Genomic DNA, 21,440 nt, shown 5'->3' with positions numbered 1-21,440 from the left:
CTACGCACACAAGAAACACCCGCCATTGCATCAGCACCTTCAGGTCCCTGCACAAAGTGCCAACAGCCCTAAAGCTCCTGTCATCCTCCACAGCAGAGGAAGAGCTGGCTGGCTCATGAGCTGTCAGCATCCCAAGGCCCTCTCTGAGCACCCACACATGTTTAGTTAACCCCGGACATTTCCTGGCCATGAGTCAGGTCTCCCATTGCACAAAAAGCAAACCCAAAACAAAGATCCCAGCCAGCTGGACCTCGAAAGAGCTCTCCTCCCTACTCCAGCCATGAAATGTGGTTCAATCCTCTGCGCAGGTCACAAGTCAGGCTCTGTGCCAAAGCAGATGCTCAGCAGCCTCTCTCAAGCTTCAGCCTGTGTCCAGTGCCTCACAACACCATGATAAAGACACCCGGAGACACAGCAGATTCCAGAAACACAATCCCATCCACACCACGCCCACCCAGGCCACCAACGACCCTTCTCATGCAAGATGTGTGCTCCCTCCTGGGCATGGGTTCAGATGCTGAAGGGAAGAGCCCTCTTGGCCTCCTCCTGCTTCAAAGGCTCTTCTCTTTCAGCCATAGAGCACCCACTCCCTCGATGCATTGGCAATTCCCCCATTCCCTGGGGAAGCATTTTCATACCCTTTTGAGTAAGCTGTGCTTGTTGGCCTTGTCCAAAACTACCAGCATGGAAATGCAGCTAAGGTGGCAATGGCAGCTGAGCCACCAACACACCTGCCACTTCCACTTCCACTGTAGCTTCTGCATAACCAGCAGCACCTTCCACAGTGCAGACGTACATTCCATCATCGGAGGGTCTGACACTGACAATTCGCAAGTCCAGGCTTCCTCTGCTGAGGCCATCATGAGACAGCTCTGTCCTCCCTTGATATTCTCTCATCTGTTCCACAAACAGGTCCTCTCCATCCCGGTAATGATGCACTGTTTCAGAGATGTGGTGTCGGATCCACCTGACAGCCATGCTCTGAGCATTCAGGCTGGGGGAGAGCTGACAGGGCAGCACAATGTCCTGCCCCATAGTGGCAGTGAGATGGTGGTAAGGTCCCACCACCTTCAGCTGCGCTGTGAAATGGAGAAGGACACAGAAGAAAAGCAGACACACACTGAGCTTTTGCATACGTGTCTTGAATGATCTGCATGAAAGGGGGATGAGTTCTGTGTGAGAGGTTGGGTGTGGGCATTGTAGCATCAGAAGGGAAAAGCAAAGACACTAGAGAAACTCGGGGAGGGAGTGGGAGAATGTGAAGGAGAAGGAGGCTTCCTGGAAAGATCCTCCCGCCCCCTCTGGAGTTGGCATCAGCCTGGAAAGGGCTTCCACCTCCTGCTGATCATGTTCACAGAGCGGGAACTCTCCATAAACATACAGTTCAAGAAGGTCTTAAAGAAGAGGACTGAATATCTAGTCCAGCCAATGCATATCCTCCACAGAAGAACAAGAGGGAAAATGGAACCGCAACCGGGGCTGTGCTCCAGGCTCACATCTCCTCCCTGACACCTCCTCCTCTCTCCCAACTGACACAGGTGCCTGGGCACAGTGACGCACATCTGGCAGACACAGCTGGGCAACACCCATGTCAGTCCTGCACCACCTGAGACGGGCCATGACATTCCTACCTGATCCCAGATGGAGAACATGGAGAGTCACAAGATAACGCAGGACGCTCCGCAGATGGTTGGCGAGGCTGGAGCAGCCAGAGCCCAAGAGAAACTGCATCTCCCCTGAGGCTCTACCTGGAGAAGACGGAGGGGAAAGGAAAAATGAGGGGAACGGAGGGGCAGCTGGGGCCAAGGGACAGCACTTCTCCAGCACAGACACTCCAGAAATCCCAACAAATCCCCACCACGAAAACGCAGCCAACACAAACTCCTCACTTCAGAAAGTGGGAGCAGGCAGCCAAGGGGGCAAGTCAGGCTGAGCAGGGAGCAAGATGAGGCTTGCATGGAGGGAAGGGGGCAACATCATGGCTTGCATTTCTGCCTGGGGAGGAGAGTAGCAGAGCCCAGAGCTGCAGTCGTGGACCAGGAGCCTCCCTGCAACAGTCTCACACAGGTGGTGTCGCAGGGAATAGCAACGCGGGAGCTGCCCGGGCAGAGGAAGGTGCCCAGGCTGCCCAGGGCCTTGCAGAGCCCACCATGCCCTCCGGACCACCACCCAGCTCACCCCTCCCCACAGCCCAGGCTCTCGCTGGCCCTGCCTCCTACACATGCTCCGCTTCCTCCCTTACTCTCACACTTCCTTCCACAGTCAAAGTCTTCCTTCCTTCTCCGGACCCCAGCACAACACCCACCCCACACACACCACTACTTTCCCCCACCAGAAACGGCAGCGTGGGCAGGGCCATTGCAGCTCGTGACCAAGGAGGAAACGGTTCTTCAAGGTCAACATGGAACTGCACTCGGCTACCTGGCAAGATCCCCGGGTGCAGACGAGCTCTGCAGCCCCACACACTGCCCCACGCTCCCTCACCAGCCTCCCCCAGGGGCAGGCGGATGCTGCAGAACTGAGCCAGTGCCCAGCCCCACCACCCAGGCCACAGGCAAGAGCAAAGGATGGGGGCACTCAAAGCCAGGAGCCAGGCCAGCAGGGCAGGAGCAGCCTTTCCAAAACTGCACCACCCAAACCCCTGCTCTTTGCTTCTAAAGAGAGAAGGGAGCTTTTCTACGTGGCTGTCTGGACTGGGAAACTCCAGCGCTGCTGCTAGCAACAAGAGGAGACCGGATCGCGCCAGTGCTGCTCGGCGGCAGTAGGGCCATGGGCCTGCCTCCACTCACTCACCCGCTGCGGGTTTGTAGCCCTTCTCTGCTCTCCCTGCAAAGACGAGGCAGGCAGCAGCCAAAGCCGCTCCCCAGCAGCCATCGGCAAGGGGCTAAGCCCCATTTCCCAGCACGGCTCACGTCTCCTCCAGAACAGCGCTGCTCCCACCCCACGGCTCCCCGCGCCTCCCTCGCCCAGCACCCGGCACCCCACACACCCCACATCTCACCTTCCTCCCCGCTCCGCACCCGCCACCAGCCCAGCGCCCACCGACCGACAGACGGCCCCTTACTTGAGCTCTTCTTTCGGGCCACCAAGCCAGCAGCCGCCACGACGGCAGTGAGGACAGCAGCCAGCCCCGTAGGGAAGAGGAGGAGCAGGCTGTTCTTCGGCTCTGGAACCGAGCGGAGCCGTCAGCCGCGCTGGCCAGAAGCCAACCCCGTCGCCGGCCGGGCCCCGTCCGCTCCCAGGGCTCACGACCCAGGCTCTGCGGGCCCTCCGCCCGCTCCAGCCCCGCACTCACCGCAGCGGCCCCTCGGCGCCGCCAAGGCCGCCAACAGCAGCCCGAGGAGGGGCAGGGGCACCCGGCGCCCCGGGCCCATCTCGCCTGGCCCCAGCCGCGACGCCACCAGCCCCCGCGCCGCCGCCCAAGAGCTGCGGGGCGCCGGGAGCAGCGCGAAGGCGGAAAGAGGCAGCCAATGGCGGGGCGGGGCGCCTCTGTCGTCACCGGTCGCCAGGCCAATCCCGGCCGCCACGGTTGCGCCCGAGCGGAAGCGAGAGCGAGCCCGAAAGCGAAAGCGAAAGCGTCGCGGCGCTGCCCGGGGCCTCCCCCGCCGCGGCCGCGCAGGATCCGACCTCGCTGAGTGGCCGGCAGCGGCAATTCCAAGCGGGAGGCGATGGCCGGGCAGGGAAGAGCGGCAGCAGCAGCGGCAGCGGCAGCAGCAGCAGGTTGGGGCGTGTTGCGCCAGCGCGGCCGCGGCGGCAGCGCGTAGGACAGCGGCGCCCGTGTGAACGCAGCGTCCGTTCTGCCGGCAGCTCCCGCAGCAGGGCCGTCACCAGCACAGCGCACACCTGGCCCAAGGCAGGGAGAGCAGCTCAAGCCTCCCAAGCCTCGTTTATCCCGTTTCCCTCCATTTCCCCCACGTTTGCTCCTGCGCAGTGCATGTTCATCCCTCCCTTTGCCCACCTTTGGTCCTTCCCCTAAACATCCCCTCATCAGCTCTGCCCTTTCCTGCAATCCCCTTAAAAGATCCCAGAGTAAGTTTGGTGCAATCCCCCAACTTTCCTTGATGCTGTATTCTGTAGCAAGGAAAGCCTCCCTCACTAGGGTAGTGTGGCTGAGCATTCTAAGGTGCTGGATTAAGGCCCCAGTCTCTTTGGAGGTGTAGGTTCAATTCCCCCTGCTGCCAGGTCTCTTTTAGGCCTTTGAGAGGCAGCTGGAGGGATGGAGATGCTTCTTCTCTCTGTGCAGTGCTGGTCAATGCCACATCTGGAGTACAGTGCGATGAGGCCACATCTGGAGTAGAGGCTGTGTCCAGCTCTGGGCACACAAACCATAGACAGACTAGACTGGAGCACTGAATCCAGGGATGGAGTGGAGAAAGAGCCAGACTCACTCTGCCTCTTCCCAGTGGCATGCAGTGCAAGGCTACACCTGTCCCAAGGGGCAGAAGTTGAAATCCAGGGAATTGCTCTGCAGGATGAGAAAGAAGTTTTGCCCAGCACGGAAGAGATTGTCCAAGCTGTGCCCATCGCTGTCCTTGACAGGACCTCAGGGCCAAGCTGGGACGGAGCATGGACACACACTCCTGCATTCCTGCCCGGCCTTGGGAGATCCATGCATGTGTCCAGGAGATCCCTGCAGACAGTCCAGGGCTCCCTCTCACAGGCACGGGGAGTCCCAGTGTCACAGCCAGGAGGTTTTGGCCCTGAGGGACGATTAAGCGGTGTCCCAGCAGAATCTGAACTTGCAAGAAGAAATGTACTGCGTCCTCAAGATTTGAGCTGCAGTTTGGGCTTGTTCCAACTACAGACAGAATCAGTCATGGATGACACTTCAAGAAGCAAAGGAGAAAGAATGGAACACAACCTCAGTCATTGTAAACTGTGACTAAGGGGCTTTTTTGCCTTCACTTCTCCCTTCCCCAATCTGGCATGGTCCATGTCTCACCACAGGCAAATCAGCAAGGCACTTGCTAAACTTCCTTCCGGGAAAAAGGCCTCTAAAATCAAAGGCAGGGAAATAATGAAAGAGTAGAGAGTGCTTCTGAAGGGAAGTCTTCCTTGAAGGTCAGCTTGTGCTGGAAATTTGGACCTCCCTAGGATGACTTTTGTTCTTGCAAAAGCTTATTTTTAAATGCTGGTTTCCACATATTTACTTTCCCACTCTGCTGGGTTCACTGGTTTTATTGGAAACAGAGGAACACAAAGCATCCAGGCTCGGTTGTATGGTAGATACAGGGTATCTACTGCAAAGAAACAGTTGATACTTTTCCAAGGATCCCATAGGAACATGAAATCAAGATGTAAACTGCTTCCTAGCCACCAATGCCAGGAGGAAAAAAATCTATTTGACTAAGACAAGTGTTCTGCCTTCAAGCCTAGATCAGGTTGCTCAGTTCTGTGTCCCACCAAGATCTAAATATCTCCAAAGACGCAGATCTCCCATGCCTCTGTCCCCATATTTGACCATCCTCAGGATGAAGGGGATTATTTCCTCCCTTACATTTAATCAGAATTTCCCTTCTTGCAAATTCTGCCCGTTGCCTTTCACCCTGTTGCTGGGTACCTCCAAAAGCCTGGCTCCGGCTGCTCTACAACCCCATTAGGTAGTGGCAGAGAGCGATTCAATCCCCCTTTGCTGTCTCCTCTCCGTGCTGGACAAAGCCCCACCAGCTCGGTGGCCGCTGCTGGGCTCGCTCCAGCCTGTCCCTGTCTGCCCATTAACCTCTCATGGGCAGACAGCTCATGTCATGAATATTTGATCATTAGAAAATGAAGTGAGAAAGAGGAGAGACTGGGCAGAACTGGACAGTGAGAGAGCAAGGGGCTAGTCTGCTAGTTGGCTACTTAAAGAAGTAATACTTATGGTGATAGCATGGCTATAAGGTGACGTTATCAACATCTAAGAATTAAGTAGAATGTTAAAGGTGATGGAGAACTGTTTGCCCTGTCATCTGCCCTCATTAGGGACCTCAGTGCTGGGGGCAACATGTCCCCTGCTGTCTCCACTGTCCCTTCCCTGAGCAGGAGGGGCCCATACCCAACCCAGGCCAGTGTAGGGAGGCCTGTACCCACCCCAAAAGGTGTCGGAGGGTCTGTATCCAGCCCCAAAGGTGTAGGGGGACTGGTACCTACCCCAAAAGGTGCTGGAGGGTCTGTATCCAGCCTGAAAGGTAAAGGCGGCACTGGAGCCACCCCAGGGGCACCAGTGGGTCTGTGCAGCCCTAGAGCCAAGCGGCGGCAGCACCCGGCGAGAGCAGCTGCCTCCGGCTCCCAAATCTTCACACCACTTGCAAAACTCTTCCACAGCAAGGAAAGATTCCATGACAAAGAAAAGCACCTGGGAGACCCCACTGCCTCGCCTCCACGTTCGTGTGCAAACCTTTATTGACCACAGTTCTGCTGAACAGCAGCTTGGCAGGACACAGCGCGAGAGAAACAAGAGCCTAGACACCCTCCCCCCATTCAGCTCCAAGCACATGTCAAGGAAACCCAGGCACCTGGGGGACTCCGGGCACCTCGTGCCAGCAGAGTCCATGGAATTGCTGGTGCAAGGCCAGCGTGATGGAGGGGAGAGGAAGGTGGAGAGCCAGGGCAGAGTCTCTGCTCCGTCCTGGGCTCACACGCACGGCCCCGAGAGGTGCCAGTGGGCAAGAGCAGGGTTTGTGCCCCAGCAAAGGCAGCACAGGGCAGGGGAGAGGCCAGGACATGTGGGCGATTCAGGCAGGGCCTCTCACCCTCCTCAGAGCCTCCCAAACCTCCTTCCCTTCTCCAGAACAAGGAATGGAGCCCCAAACAGCCCCTGTCCCCTTCAGCCACTGCCTGCTCCCTGGGTTTGGGCAGAGCTGAGCTGACCATCTGCTCCTGCAGGAGCAAGGAGGGGAGCAGAAGGAGCATCTGGGGAAGGACAGGAGGCCTCTGAGGCTGGAGATGAGGTGGGGTGAGGTGCGTGTGTGGGGTGGGTGCTGTTGCTGGGGCCCAGCCACACTGCTCCTTTTTCCACACAAAACCAAGGGTGGATCTTCTCCCGACCCAATGAGGCTGACCGGAACGTGTAGATCTCGGCCCCATTATCAGCACTGACAAATGCCACCTGCCCTCCTGTGCAGTCCAGACACACCCAGATCCTCTTGGGGACTGGGGACAAGGACAGGGGGGTGCGAGGGGATGTGAGAGCCACAAACTTTCCCTTCTGGTACTGCACAGCCCAGATCCCTTCTGTAGTGCTCAGCTCAATCCGTCCCTTCCTCCTCATCCCCTCTGTGGCCACCCCCACAGCCCAGTGTGGCTCAGCACCCACCTCCCCCTCCACCTCCCAGCAGTGTCTCCCTCCAGTGAACCCCTCACGGCCCAGCACACAGAGCAAATATGTGAATCTTTTGAAGCATTTCGGAAGGTCCTGCTGTGTCTCTCCCCATCTCACGCTTCTGCAGTCCTTGGACAGGACAAGCTGGGGATGAGCTGTGTCTGGGTCCAGGGAAACCTCCTCTGCAGGCACAGGAAGAATCAGAGTGTCAGGGGCAGAGGCTCAGACCTGGGCAGGGTTTCACCTCTCTGGGGAAGTATCTGCCCCACTGAGGTGGAGACATGGCACCTCCTTCCACCAAGGAGAAACAAGGATTGGGGCCCTCAAGTTCATGGTCCGAGGTGCAAGTTCTGCCCAGCCATGCACTGCCTGAGGACAGGGACTGCCCAGCACTGCCCCTGCACTGCCCAGACCCATTGCCCCCCACGCACACAAAGAAAAAGAGCGTGATACCCCTAGGAGGAAAGAACGGGCAGAGGATTAAACAACAAAATGACTTTACCTTTGTCTATTGGCAAAACGAGTCTTCTCCATGCTGCAAAGAAAGACGAGAGCCGGTTACAACACACAGCCTGTCGCCAGGCAGGGCCACACTGTGGACATGGGCAGGGGAGAGGGTCCAGCCCTGTTCTGGTCACCCAGCGGTGGCCACAGTTCCCTGCACATCACACTGGGGTTTCCCCAGGGCCCAGCCACTGCACTGCTGCAGAGGACGGGCAAAGAGGGAAAGGGCTGAGCACCCAGAGCCTGGGCAAGGGCTCGGCTCTGTGCGCACAGATCACAGCATGGGGAGACTGACCCAGTTCTGCAGCCTGTTCTCCTGGAAAAACACCAAAAGCAACATGCGATCAGAGCAGGGTCTTCTCCTGCCATGGCTGCTCCCTCAGAACAGGAGAGAGCTCAGGTGTGGGTGCTGTGCACTAAAATCCCTTCTGTGTTGAGGGCTGGCTAATGTGAAAAGAGTGCGTGCTCCTGCAGAAGGCCTCCTTACCAGCCTGCCTCCTCCCAGACCCTCAGCAGCAGCCAGCAAAACCAGCTCAAGGGCTTTCCAGACACTCCTGAGTTCATCCTCACTCAGGACAGAGCTTTGGGGGCTCAGGCTGACAAGACTGAGACCTTGCTTGGAAAGCACTGAGCTTGGGACAACCATCAGGAAAAGCTACCTCTATTCAGGAGGGAAGAGATTTTTGCAGGGGTTTTACAAGTGAAACCAGGAAAAAGAGACTCACTCAGCTCCGAGGTCTTTACCTCTGAAAAGCAAAAGAAAATGAAGAGTCATCAGCAGAGGAGCTTCCCATCCCCAAGATACGACCCCAGGAGAAGGCATCGCTGGGGATGGTCCTGAGCCCCTGAGGATTTTGCTTCTCTCCCCCATACCCATGGAATGGGCAATGCACAGACACTCCCAGGGCAGCCCTGATCCCAGCCTGCTACATCCCCATGCTGGGGACATGGAAAACCCTCAGGCACAACCTGAGCTTCCCATCCCCAAGGGACTACCACAGGAGAAGGCATCACTGCAGATGGCTGTGCTCCCCTCATTTTATTTCTCTCCCCCATTCCCAGGGAACACATTATGCACAGACACTCCCACAACATGCCCTGGGACCAGCCTACTGCACCCCTCTGATCCATGGGCACACACAACCCCCTGCCTCAGCCAGGCCTTCTTGTAACCTAAATCATCTCTTCAGACAACACGCAAAAAGCATCAAGGCAGTGTCCTGCCCAAGGACACAACACTGTGGAAAGGTTTCAGAAGTGGAAATGCAGAAAGACAACTCACCCAAATCTCTGGACTGTTTCTCTACAAAGAAAAGCAGAAGGAAGAGGAGATTAGGAGGGGACCTGCCTTTGGCAGCACAAGCAACTCTGGAAGGGGCAGGCCCTGCTCTCTGCGGTCTTCCCCCCCCTTTACCTTCCCATACCCAGGGAACGCGCAATGCACAGACACGCGCAGGCCTCTAAGCCCTCGCACTCTTCAAGCTCTCAGGCAATAACCAAAACCAACAAGCGAGTGTCCATTCCAGGCACAGCTCTAGAAATCTTTTTGAACTGGATATGGAGGAAGAAGACTCCCTCATCTCTCTGCACTCTCTCCCTAAAAAGCAAAGGAAAAGGAAGAGGCCATGCACCACAGAGCTTCCCATCCCCAACAGACAACTGCAGGAGAAGGCATCCCTGGGGATGGCTGTGCTCCCCTGGTTTTATTTCTCTCCCCCAGACCCAGGGAACAGCTAATGCACACACACTCCCAGAACATGCCCTGCGCCCAGCCTACTGCACCCCTCTGCTCCATGGGCACACACAACCCCCCCGCCTCAGACAGGCCTTCTTTTCACCCAAATCATTGCTTCAGACAACACGCAAAAAGCATCAAGCCAGTGTCCATCCCAAGGACACAACACTGTGGAAAGGTTTCAGAAGTGGAAATGCAGAAAGACGACTCACCCAGATCTCTGGACTGTTGCTCTACAAAGAAAAGCAGAAGGAAGAGGAGATTAGCAGGGGACCTGCCTTTGGCAGCACAAGCAACTCTGGAAGGGGCAGGCCCTGCTCTGTGGTCTTCCCCCCTTTCCCTTTCCATACCCAGGGAACGGGCAATGCACAGACATGCGCAGGCCACTAAGCACTCGCGCTTTTCAAGCTCTCCCTACTTATTCCACAGCAGCAGCTCACAACTGTGCAGCATCAGACTTAGCCTCTTTCCTTCACAATCAATACAAGGAAGCAGAAGAAGCCCAGTCACCCTCCTTTCTTGGACAACTGTACATGAAGATGAATTCAAGTGAGTGTGGTGTATTTGCAAGGCTTGTGCATCAATAGCAGCATAAGGGCCGCTCACACCACCCTGGCCACGTGCTTTCCCGGGCTGCACACCAACACGCAACATCTCCCCTGCCATGTCAGCCTGCTGGCAAACTCAGCTGGGACACTGCTAGAGCAGCTCTCAGCACAAGGGGCATTTTCCCACAACTCCTGGCCCAAAGCCGTGCTCCCTCTCCTCACGCTTTGTCCCCCTGCCTTCTTCCAGGAGCCCAAGTCGGGGTCTCAGCACGCTGAAGGCATGCTGCAAACACAGCCATGATGCCCAGGGGGAGCTCCCTTTGCACCTTAGCAGAGGTGGGTCAGGGCCTCCAGCTCCGTCACCGCCTCATCCCTCCGCTCTTCACCCCTCCAAACAACATCCCTTTCCAACTACATGGTTCCTCCCTTGACCCATCAGGATTTTACCTGTCTTCTTAAACAGACGAACACTGAAGAGAATTAAACCAGGTATCAGCACTAACAGAGCCACCAGCATCACTGCCAGAGCCACCTTCCAGGGATGGGCATCATGGAAAAAGGGAGCTTAGAAAGCAAAAACAAAGGCTCATTTTACACTTCAAGGCATGAGGAAAACACCATGATTCCCACATGACTGAAAATAAAAAAAGAAAGGAAAAAGAAAATCCGAATACAGCAAAGTGCACCTGGGTGCAGCTGTGCTCCAGGGCAGAGGAGGCCTCCAGCTCTTCCCATGGGGTCCCTCTCCATTGACCTCCTCTCTCTCTCTCACCTCTCAGCACCACCGCTGCCATTCATCTCCCCTCCACACAGCTCCGAAGGGGATGTTCTCCCCCCACTCCCCGACTGACACTGCAGGGAACTCACCTGATATGTGCAGAGACGACTCCTTCTCTTGGCCAAGGCGGCTGTTCCTCACCACACACGACAAGTCCCCGTCTGCCTCCCCCGTCACACTCAGGCTGTGTTGTATTTCAAACAGGCCCTGCTCGTCGCGGGAATGTCTCTGAGAGACTGAGGGCAGACGCTGCCCCCCAGGATCCTTCCACAGCACCTCAGGCTCCGGGAACCAGCCGGACGATCGACACACCACCTGAATCCCTCCGCCCTGGTAACCCTCCAGCGAGACGAGCGGGGAAGAGCCTATGGCTGGGATGAAAAGGAGGTATCCTTGGTTGAGGACCGAGAGCATCCAGGTCAAAGGGGAAGTACTTTCCTATGCTATGTGTAGACACCATCCACATCCCTGTCCAGCCAAGTCCGGAAGGGGCTGCAGGACCAGGCATTCACACACCCATGGTGCTATGCACACAAGAACCACCCGCCGTTGCATCAGCACCTTCAGGTCCCTGCACAAAGTGCCAACAGCCCTAAATCTCCCGTAATCCTCCACAGCAGAGGAAGACCAGGCTCATGAGCTGGAAAGAGCTCTCCTCCCAACTCCAGGCATGAAGTTTGTTTCAGTCCTCTGCACAGTTCACAGGTCAGACTCTGTGCCAAAGCACCTGCTCAGCAGCCTGTCTCAAGCTTCAGCCTGTGTCCAGTGCCTCACAACATCATGAAAAAGACACCCAGAGACACAGAAGATTCCAGAAACACAATCCCAGCCACGCAACCCCCACACAGGCCACCAACAACCCCTCTCATGCAAGACAGGTGCTCCCTCCTGGGCATGGGTTCAGATGCTGAAGGGAAGAGCCCTCTTGGCCTCCTCCTGGTTCAAAGGCTCTTCCCCTTCTAGCCATAGAGCACCGACTCCCTGGATGCATGGGCAATTCCCCCATTCCCTGGGGGAGCATTTTCATACCCCTTTCAGTAAGCTGTACTTGTTGGCCTTCTCCAAAACTACCATCATGGAAATGCAGCTAAGGTGGAAATGGCAGCTGAGCCACCAACATACCTGCCACTTGCAGTTGCATTATAGCTTCTGCATAACCAGCAGCACCTTCAACAGTGCAGACGTACATTCCATCATCGGAGGGTCTGACACTGGCAATTAGCAAGTCCAGGCTTCCTCTGCTGAGGCCATCATGAGACAACACTGTCCTCCCTTCATATTCTCTCATCTGTTCTGCAAACTGGTCCTCTCCATCTCGGTAATGATGCACTGTCTCAGAGATGTGGTGCCGGATCCACCTGACAGCCATGCTCTGAGCATTCAAGCTGGGAGAGAGCTCACAGGGCAGCACAATGTCCCGCCCCACGGTGGCAGTGAGAGGGTGGCCTGGTCCCACCACCTTCAGCTGGGCTGTGAAATGGAGAAGGACACAGAGGAAAAGCAGACACACACTGAGCTTTTGCATATGTGACTTGAATGCTCTGCATGAAAGGGGGATGAGTTTTGTGTGAGCGGTTGGGTGCAGGCATTGTAGCATCAGAAGGGAAAAGCAAAGACACTAGAGAAACTCGGGGAGGGAGTGGGAGAATGTGAAGGAGAAGGAGGCTTCCTGGAAAGATCCTCCCGCCCCCTCTGGAGTTGGCATCAGCCTGAAAAGGGCTTCCACCTCCTGCTGATCATGTTCACAGAGCGGGAACTCTCCATAAACATACAGTTCAAGAAGGTCTTAAAGAAGAAGACTGAAAATCTAGTCCAGCCAATGCATATCCTCCACAGAAGAACAAGAGGGAAAATGGAAGCACAACCGGGGCTGTGCTCCAGGCTCACGTCTCCTCCCTCACACCTCCTCCCCTCTCCCAACTGCCACAGGTGCCTGGGCACAGCGACGCACATCTGGCAGACACAGCTGGGCAACGCCCACGTCAGCCCTGCACCACCCGACACGGGCCATGGCATTCCTACCTGATGCCAGATGGAGAACATGGAGAGTCACAAGATAACGCAGGATGCCCCGCAGATGGTTGGCGAGACTGGAGCAGCCAGAGCCCAAGAGAAACTGCATCTCCCCTGACGCTCTACCTGGAGAAGACGGAGGGGAAAGGAAAAATGAGGGGAACGGAGGGGCAGCTGGGGCCAAGGGACAGCACTTCTCCAGGACACAGACACTCCAGAAATCCCACCAAATCCCCACCACGAACACGCAGCCAACACAAACTCCTCACGTCACAAAGTGGGAGCAGGCAGCCAAGGGGGCGAGTCAGGCTGAGCAGGGAGCAAGATGAGGCTTGGAGGGAGGGAAGGGGGCAACGTCATGGCTTGCATTTCTGCCTGCGGAGGAGAGTAGCAGAGCCCAGAGCTGCAGTCGTGGACCGGGAGCCTCCCTGCAACAGTCTCACACAGGTGGTGTCACAGGGGACAGCAACGGGGGAGCTGCCCGGGCAGAGGAAGGTGCCTGGACTGCTCAGGGCCTCGCAGAGCCCACCATGCCCTCCGGGCCACCACCCAGCTCACCCCTCCCCACAGCCCAGGCTCTCGCTGGCCCTGCCTCCTCCACATGCTCCGCTTCCTCCCTTACTCTCACACTTCCTTCCACAGTCAAAGTCTCCCTTCCCTGTCCGGATCCCAGCACAACGCCCACCCCACACACCCCACTCCTTTCCCCCACCAGAAACGGCAGCATGGGCAGGGCCATTGCAACTCCTGACCAAGGAGAAAATGGCTGTTCAAGGTCAACATGGAACTGCACCCAGCTACCTGGCAAGATCCCCAGGTGCAGGTGAGCTCTGCAGCCACACACACTGCCCCACGCTCCCTCACCAGCCTCGTCCAGGGGCAGGGGGATGCCACAGAACTGAGCCAGCACTCAGTCCTGATCCCTGACCCCAGAACAGACCCAACCCTGCAGAAGGCTCTGTCCTGAAAGCCAGGACACACCACCACGCTCTTCCCAAGGGGGATGGAGAGCACCCAGGATGTCTCCATCCACCTGCTGTGAGCAAGCTGGGCACGCAGGAGCTGGGGGTGCTGCAGACAGAAAACGAGAAATTTGCTTTCAGAAGGGAGCTTTCCAGAAAGAGAAGTCACTCACCAGACGTGTCTGAGCTGCACAAGGTTCCAGGGTGCGCCCAACTGCTCCAACCTTTGCTCCCTTGGACGCACCCTCCGAGGGATTGTCCCCAGGAGGCAATGGGGCAGGCTCTCCAGGTGCTGCAGGGTTGGGCTGCTTGCTTTGGCACATAGCCCCGAGACTCCAGCAAGCATAAGGAACTTGTGTCTGGCAGAGGGATCCCTGGGCAGTTCAGTTGCCTTCCACCCCCACCACTGACCCAAAGCCCTCCCTGCAGCACACATGGAAGCAGAGAGCCCGGGGGCATGGGGGGCTGAGCGGGCAGTGAGGCATGGCCTGGAGAGGGGGCAATCAAGAGGGCCACATCCCAGTGGGGGGACAGCAGTGGCCAGAGAGGCTGACCCTGCTGGAGCAGTCTCACCAAGGTGGCATCGCAGGGGACAGCAGCATGGGAGGCACCAGCCCGCCCTTCCCACCACGCACACATGCAGCCATGGCAGTGTGTGCAGGGTGGCTGCTGCTTCAGATGGAGGAGGAATGGATGGTCCAAGGGCAGGCAGGGGCCATGAGGAGCTCCCAGGTGAGATCCCTGGGCAAGGTGATCTCTGCAGCCCCGGACACTGCAACACTCTCAGCTCCTGGTATCAGCTCCAGGAGGAAGGCAAAGGACAGAGCCAAAGCCTGGGCAAGGCTCAGTCCTGTACACTAGGACACACAGACAGGGTCTACAGCCAGGACAAACCATTCCTCTGGATCTTTCCATCACCCTGCTGTCCTCAAAGGCAGTCTAGGGCATCAAGCAAGTCCATGGGGAGGAGGCAGGGCCAGGGAAACCAGCCCATGGGTCAGGGTCCAAACCAGCAAGGTCCATGGCCAGGCATGGGCACAGCTGGGACCAAGCTGCAGAGCAGAGCAGTGCTCCTCCAACACAGCTGGGAAGGGGCTGAGGGCTCAGAGCTGAGCTTAAATAGAGCCCAGGGCCATGGGCAGGGTATGGGTGGGGGTCCCAGGTGGGGCTGCTCAGGGTCATTAATGCCTTTAGTGTCCTTGGGGTGCTGACACAGGGGAGAGGGAAAGATCTCCTTTTAAAGGGGGGTTATGCAGAAAGATGAGTCACCTACCAGACAGGTCTGAGCTGGGTCAGGATTAGCCCCAACATCTCAAACCTTCCCCCTGATTACACACATTAGGGGGCCAACATCCTCCTCAACCTCCATTGCAGCACTGCAGCGCTACTGCTGCCAGATGGGTTTCCCAGAGACCATTAAGGCCTGAGTGGCAACTCAGCCCCCTTTCTGCCCTGGACAGGAGGCCTCTCTAGATGTCACACCCACTGCTTGGGCCAACAAGAACCATCCAAAATTCAGCCAGGACAAATGCAAAGTCCTGCAGGGGAGAAGAACCATTTACAATGATAGGGGCTGTGGCGTGCTGGGCTGGGGAGCAGCGCTCCCAAAAAGTCCCTGGGGAAGGGAGTGGATGGCAAGCTGAACACAACCCAGCAGCAGGAGGCCAACTGCAGCCTGGACTGTATTAACAGCAGCACAGCCAGGGGATGAGAGGAAGTGCTTATCCCTCTTTACTGAGCACTTGTCCAACCACATCTAGACTACCGTATCCAGTTTTGACCCCCCTCTTACAAGAAAGACAGCACTAGACTGCAGTCACAAATGCCCTGCACATGCCCAGGGTCCAGCCATTCTGGCCCTGCACCTGCACCTCCCAGTAGTGCCTCCCACCTGCACATTGCTCATGGCCCAGGACACAGGCACAAACATCAAATTGCTCGGGGATGTCAGGCAGATCTTGACTTATGTCTCCATAACTCAGGCATTTCCTGTCCTGGACAGGATGAGGTTGGGGTGAGCCGTGGCTGGATCCAGAGTCACATCCACTGTGGAGAGCGTGAGACAGGGTCAGTGCCCTGGGCAGAACTCAACCGCAGAAAGCAAAGGGAAATTCATGCGACTCCCCGCTTTGCTGCAAGGCAGAGGGGCTGGAAGGGGGAAGAGGAGCAGACATTGGGCAGAGCAAGCAGGGAAAGAGTATGGGAAGACCAGGAGGCAGAGTCCCAGCATGGACACATGCTCCTGCATTCCTGCCCGGCCTTGGGAGGTCCATGCACATCTCCAGGATATCCCTGCAGACAGTCCGGGGCTCCCTCTTGCAGGCACACAGAGTCCCAGTGTCACAGCCAGGAGGTTTTGCTCCTGAGGGACGATTAAGCGGTGTCCTAGCAGAATTTGAACTTGCAAGAAGAAATGCACTGCGTCCTCAAGATTTGAGCTGCAGTTTGGGCTTGTTCCAACTACAGACAGAATCAGTTATGGATGACACTTCAAGAAGCAAAGGAGAAAGAATGGAACACAACCTCAGTCATTGTAAACTGTGACTAACAAACTTTTAAAGCAACTTTTTTCAGCAGTGCCACCTCGTTAAAGAAAAAAAATCACTTGTGCTCTCTTGATAAAGATTCTGCACCCCAGGAAACCCAGTTCCACTTTATTGCACCTCTTTTAAAAAAAAGCAAGAAAATTCACAAATAAGCCATGACATCGGGTGTCATATTTGTGCCAATTCAGTGCAGTGTATTTTGAACACAGCAGCATAAAAATCAAGTAAGACACAGTGAGTACAACAGGGAAATCATGAAAGGAGGCATCTGCATATGAAAGACTTTTCCAGAGACATCTGGCACTGCATCCCGTCAAAGCAAGAGGTCCAAAGAGACCAAATGTCAGGGCAATGGGGACCCCTCGGTCGCAGGGTTGGCTTGGACGGGCCTTCTCTTAAAAAAGTTAAATATTCTGAGATGGGAAGTTAACAAGAGGCTTTCAGCACAGCTACGCAACGAGGTGCTACGTTATTTTTGATGACCAACATCCAGTGTATCTACAATATCTCATTTCACAATGAGTTGGGCTGGGCCCTTCTTTCTCTTCACCCTCACATTTCCCTAATATCCAATTGCTGTTCCCCTGCCCATTACCATACAAATTAAAAGATTTGGATGGGAGAAGGGTTTTGGCTCACCTCGCCTTCATACAGCTTTGCCCAACAGAGTGATCCTGAGCCAAGTACTGTCTGAGGGCAAAGGAAGTCAGTGAAAAGCCTGTGCAATGGTTTGAAGGAACCCATATACAACAAAATGCCATTCTGGTACTTGTCAGAGCACCAAACCTGTATATAGACACTGAGACATGGGTTGTACCTGTACAGTTAAGCCTCCTTTTTAGCCACTGCATTGACAGGATGAGTGCAAACATCAGCCAGGGCAGGGGAACAGAGGGGATGGTGGCCAAAGGAGTCAGAGCCAACAATTCTGGGGTTGTTGGAAGATGCCAGAAGCTCAGAAGAAAAGCACTCATGAGGGCATCTCCTCCCCATCTGGGGTTTCTGAGTGAGGGACTGATGGAAACAAAGTTCACATTGATGAGCAGATGGATGGGACCTGGTGGGACAACACTGTCTCTGGCATAGGTATCCAAAGGCAGCCTAAAGGGATTAGGCAAAACGAGTCAATCGGCATGACTCACAGGGCCCATGAGTGCCTCGTCCCGTAGGTGAGTCCTCCTATGCTTCATGAGGGAAGAGCTGGACGTGAAGCTCTTTGTGCACTTGGTGCATTTATAGGGTTTCTCTCCAGTGTGGATTCTCCGATGGATGATGAGGGTGGAGCTAGCCCGGAAGCTTTTCTCACAATAAGAGCACTGATAGGGCTTCTCACCCGTGTGGATCCGCTGGTGTCTCCGGAGGGTCGTGTTCTCCCGGAAGGCTCTCCCACAGTCAGGACATACGTAGGGCCTGGGTCCCACGTGGCTCTTCTGGTGAAGGAGGAGGGCAGAGTGAACAGTGAAGCCTATTCCGCACTCCGGGCACTGATAGGGTTTCTCTACCAAGTGCTTTTTCCGGTGCTTGCTAAAAGATGAGCTGTCGAAGAAGGCCTCCCCGCAGTCAGGGCAGGGGTAGGGTGGCTCCCCCCTGTGGGTCCTGAGGTGGGCTATGAAGGCCAAGTTCTTTGTGAAAATTTCCCCGCACTGAGAACATTTGTAGGTTTCCTCCTCCAGGTGACTCTTCCGATGCTTGCTGAGCGACTTGTTGGCCATGAAGCTTTTCCCGCAGTCAGGGCACTGATAGGGTCTCTCCCCGGTATGTATTCGCCTGTGGATGATGAGGGTCGAGTTTGAAGTGAGTTTTTTCCCACAGTCCGGGCACGTGAAGATCGCACCCTCCGTGTGGCTCTTACGATGCTTATTGAGGGACTTTTTAGCCATGAAGTTTTTCCCACAGTCAGGGCAGTTATAGGGCCTCTCCCCTGTGTGTATTCTCCGGTGGACAATAAGAGCTGAATTGGAAGTGAGGTTTTTCCCACACTCGGAGCACTGGTAGGCCCCGTTCTCCAGGTGGACCTTGCAATGCTTTTTGAGAGACTTGGTGGATGCAAAGCTTTTCTCACAACTGAGGCATTTGTAGGGTTTCTCATGAGAGTGGGTTTTCTGATGGCTTTTAAGGGTGGATTCGCACGTGAAACTTTTCCCGCAGTTAGAGCACGTGAAGGGTTTCTCCCCCAGATGGACCCTCTGGTGCCGATTGAGGGATGAGCCACGGCTGAAGCTTTTCCCACACTTGTTGCATGCATGTTTGTGCTGCCCCAGGTGTATTCTTGACTGGCTCCTGAAACTGTGTTTTTTCCCACTGTGGCTGGAGGAAGCCGATCTCCTCCCCAAGTGGCTTTTCTGTTGGTGGTTCTCACCAGCCAGGGAGATGCTTCCTCTGGATTTCCTCGAGGCCATGCCGTGCAGCTCTCCATCTTCTTGCTGGGAACTTTCATCATCCGTCTCGCTCACCGACCCATCACCTGCCAGGACAGAGGGAGAAGAACCAGCCCTGAGTCACTCCTGCACAGGGGAGGACAGGAACCACAGAGAAGAGGATAGAGGAAGCAGAAACAAAGAAAAAATGGGCAGATGGGAACCAAGGGATAAATCCCATATATTTTTCCCCTAGAGAAGAAGAAAAAAGGAAGATATTTGGCCTCTACCCCAGCCTGAATATGCGGGGGAGGAAGCTAGAGTAGGGATGGAGAGAAGCCTCACAAAAAAGGCAGTGATTTCATGCCGCATTATACATATCTGGAAAAGTTTAGCCGTGGAAAGCAGACTACCTCTTCCAGGAGGTACCAAAACTTGGTATTTTGGGCTGCCAGTGCCTCAGAAGTCCCTGTAGCTTTCCATTCCTGCACCCTCCTTCCCAGTTACACACACTTCCAGCATGAGGCCAGGGGTCCTGCTTGCTGGAGGCGAGGAGCAATGTCCATCACAGGGCTGTGCCCCCGTGAGTATCTCCGGGCTAGGATAGAAGGTAATTCCCTTACCCGAGTGAGAGGAATTGGAGCCGGAGGAACTCCCGGGGTCTCGGTAGGTTTTCCACCGTTTTCTTTTCCTTGCCCACAGTCTCAGGAGGGGTCTCACTGGTTCCTCATCCTCAGAGCTCTGGATGTCTGGGATCCAGGCCTCTTCCCCTTGTTCCAGCCGAGCAAGCAGGTCAGGGCTGTACACCGGGAAGCCTGCTCAGGTAGACAGCGGTGGATTACCAGGTAGATTACAGACGCGTATGATGTCTCGTTATGGGAAAAGTAGCTGTGACCTTAAAACTCAGACCTCTTCAAAACAGAAAAATCCAGATGCTCAGGGCTCTCTGAGGAGGGAAGAAACTGGTCCCAGCAGGGTTTGCTGAGAACATCTACAATTGGACCCTCATTACTCAAGAGATTTCCAGGTGATGCAGAAGGCAGCTGCACGTCCCAGGGAAAAGAAGCTTGAACCAGAGAGGAACTAGCCCCAAAGCCACTTTTCAAGCACACAGAAAAGCCCAATGACAGTGAGAGCAGTTGAGAAACGCAGAGGCTGTCCATCGGAAAAGATTCAGGGAGTATCAAGCAGGAGGAAAAGGAAGGCTGGAAAAACAGAGAAATAAAAACAGGCTGTGACGCAGGCCTGCCACCTTCATCGCTTGGTGCATCTAACACAAGTGACCAACTCCCTTATTGTCCTTTGAGATAAATCTCTTCCTCTGCGAGGAGCAACATGCACAGCCCACACTCACAGGTTAAGGGGCAGCATTCTGGTGAATCAGAGGGTGCAGGCAGCTGAACATCGACTTCAAGAGCAGGATGTTGCAGAAGGGTTATGGGCACACGAATGAAGAAACGATGCTCAAGGCACAGAGCAGGGGTGAGCCACATCGTGCAAAGCCTGGCAAACTGTGCATTTGAAAGTGTGACTCTCTATCCCATTATCCACTGTTAGAGCCTCCAGAAGTTCCCTAGATGCTTCCCTGCTTCCGCACATGGATTAGAAAGGAAGCAAGAGGCAGCCAGCAAGATCAGGGCTGTACGTGCCGTTAATTCAGTTACTGCCTGCAGCAAAATCCATACAGAGAGAACCAGAACCCCAAGGCTTCCCTCACTCTTTGGAGTGCCCTAAATTGGAGGCTGGAGTCGAGTTCCCATCGTGCCTGCTCCCCTCCTGGACCTGCAGCTCCCGTATCCTGGCAGGAGGAGCCTGGAGCCAGCTCCATCCCCGAGACCATCCCAAGGTGGGTGAGCAGGCAGGACCTGTCAGGAGAGGGCACTGTGAGCCCAGAGCTCCTCGGCTTAAGGAAAGTCCAAGGCTCTGAGTCCCAGTTTCCCAGCAGCACATCCCTACTGCTAGGGGACACCCACAGCTATGTTTTAACTCAGATCAAGGCTGACAGGGTGATTTTGCTCATCGTGTTCTGCTGCAAGCCATATTGAGGCAGGAGAAGGGAATCCATGTGCCCAGGGCAGGATGCTCAGAGCATGCCTGACAGCTAGACAGATGTCTAAGGACCTTGCACCAGGTAAAACCCCATTAACACTGCTCATATCCCATCAAGGGCATGGAGCAGGAGGGAGACAGGCCTGCAGTTAGGGCTTAGCCACTTAAACTCTTGAGTTCTCAGCCAAGTAGAAATTAGGAGACTGTTTCTTGCTTTATATTAATAAAAAAATACATAATTACTGAAGCAAGCATCATGCAGAGTGATCCAGGGAAGCTCCATGAGCTGTGCCTGCCCCAGCTGAGCTTCCTTCCAGTGATCACAGCTATCTCTTGGGTCAGGGCCCCTTTCAATTCCTAGCTTGCTGTCCACACACATTTTACTTCCATGCTGAGGACATTCATCCTAGGAATTTACATGCTACTGTGTTTGTTCTTCCATCCTTAAAGCAATTACCTCAGAGATCCCAAACCTGGTGAAACCTGGAAGCCCCACAGTGAAAGGCCTCTCCAAAACAGATACGCTACCCATGAAATAGAGAAAGAGAGCACAAAAGACATCATTTCTTTCAGAGGCATCCTTGTCTCTTGAAACTAGGACTGAAAGGATTATTGAGGAATGCACCCTGGGGACATTAGTGCCAGAGG

The 21,440-nt window shown here is 55.3% G+C and overlaps 3 protein-coding genes across 10 annotated transcripts in view; 1 reads left to right on the top strand and 2 right to left on the bottom strand.

Annotated features, from left to right (window-relative positions):
- Positions 1-14,304, bottom strand: part of LOC136994710 (butyrophilin subfamily 1 member A1-like) — a 35,347-nt gene extending 21,043 nt beyond the window's left edge. Inside the window, exons 1-10 of one of the 8 annotated variants that reach the window (XM_067313748.1) lie at positions 14,014-14,304; positions 12,888-13,004; positions 11,988-12,335; positions 10,955-11,236; positions 10,535-10,651; positions 9,752-9,772; positions 9,087-9,107; positions 8,530-8,550; positions 7,803-7,835; positions 6,349-7,482 (exon numbers count right to left, since the gene is read on the bottom strand). In XM_067313748.1, the coding sequence (XP_067169849.1) occupies positions 6,806-7,482; positions 7,803-7,835; positions 8,530-8,550; positions 9,087-9,107; positions 9,752-9,772; positions 10,535-10,651; positions 10,955-11,236; positions 11,988-12,335; positions 12,888-13,004; positions 14,014-14,299 (1,923 nt within the window). In that variant the 5' untranslated portion in view covers positions 14,300-14,304 and the 3' untranslated portion in view covers positions 6,349-6,805. Of the gene's footprint in view, positions 1-731; positions 1,080-1,631; positions 1,749-3,064; positions 3,167-3,295; positions 3,444-6,348; positions 7,483-7,802; positions 7,836-8,529; positions 8,551-9,086; positions 9,108-9,751; positions 9,773-10,534; positions 10,652-10,954; positions 11,237-11,987; positions 12,336-12,887; positions 13,005-14,013 lie in introns of those variants that run through there. The other 7 variants (XM_067313751.1, XM_067313752.1, XM_067313757.1 and 4 more) reach the window with 7 other exon arrangements.
- LOC106490780 (zinc finger protein 850-like) overlaps positions 1-21,440 on the bottom strand; it is a 214,217-nt gene that overhangs the window by 156,983 nt on the left and 35,794 nt on the right. The window contains 1 exon segment of the mRNA XM_067313891.1: positions 17,529-18,654. Within this exon segment, the coding sequence (XP_067169992.1) occupies positions 17,529-18,654 (1,126 nt within the window).
- The window catches only part of LOC136994708 (zinc finger protein 208-like), a 206,892-nt gene that overhangs the window by 163,792 nt on the left and 21,660 nt on the right, over positions 1-21,440 (top strand).

Source organism: Apteryx mantelli, chromosome 32, assembly GCF_036417845.1.
Source record: "Apteryx mantelli isolate bAptMan1 chromosome 32, bAptMan1.hap1, whole genome shotgun sequence".
In the NCBI taxonomy this organism is placed as follows: domain Eukaryota; kingdom Metazoa; phylum Chordata; class Aves; order Apterygiformes; family Apterygidae; genus Apteryx; species Apteryx mantelli.
Note: the sequence above shows the minus strand (reverse complement) of the source record. Positions and strands in the feature narration are given on the sequence as shown.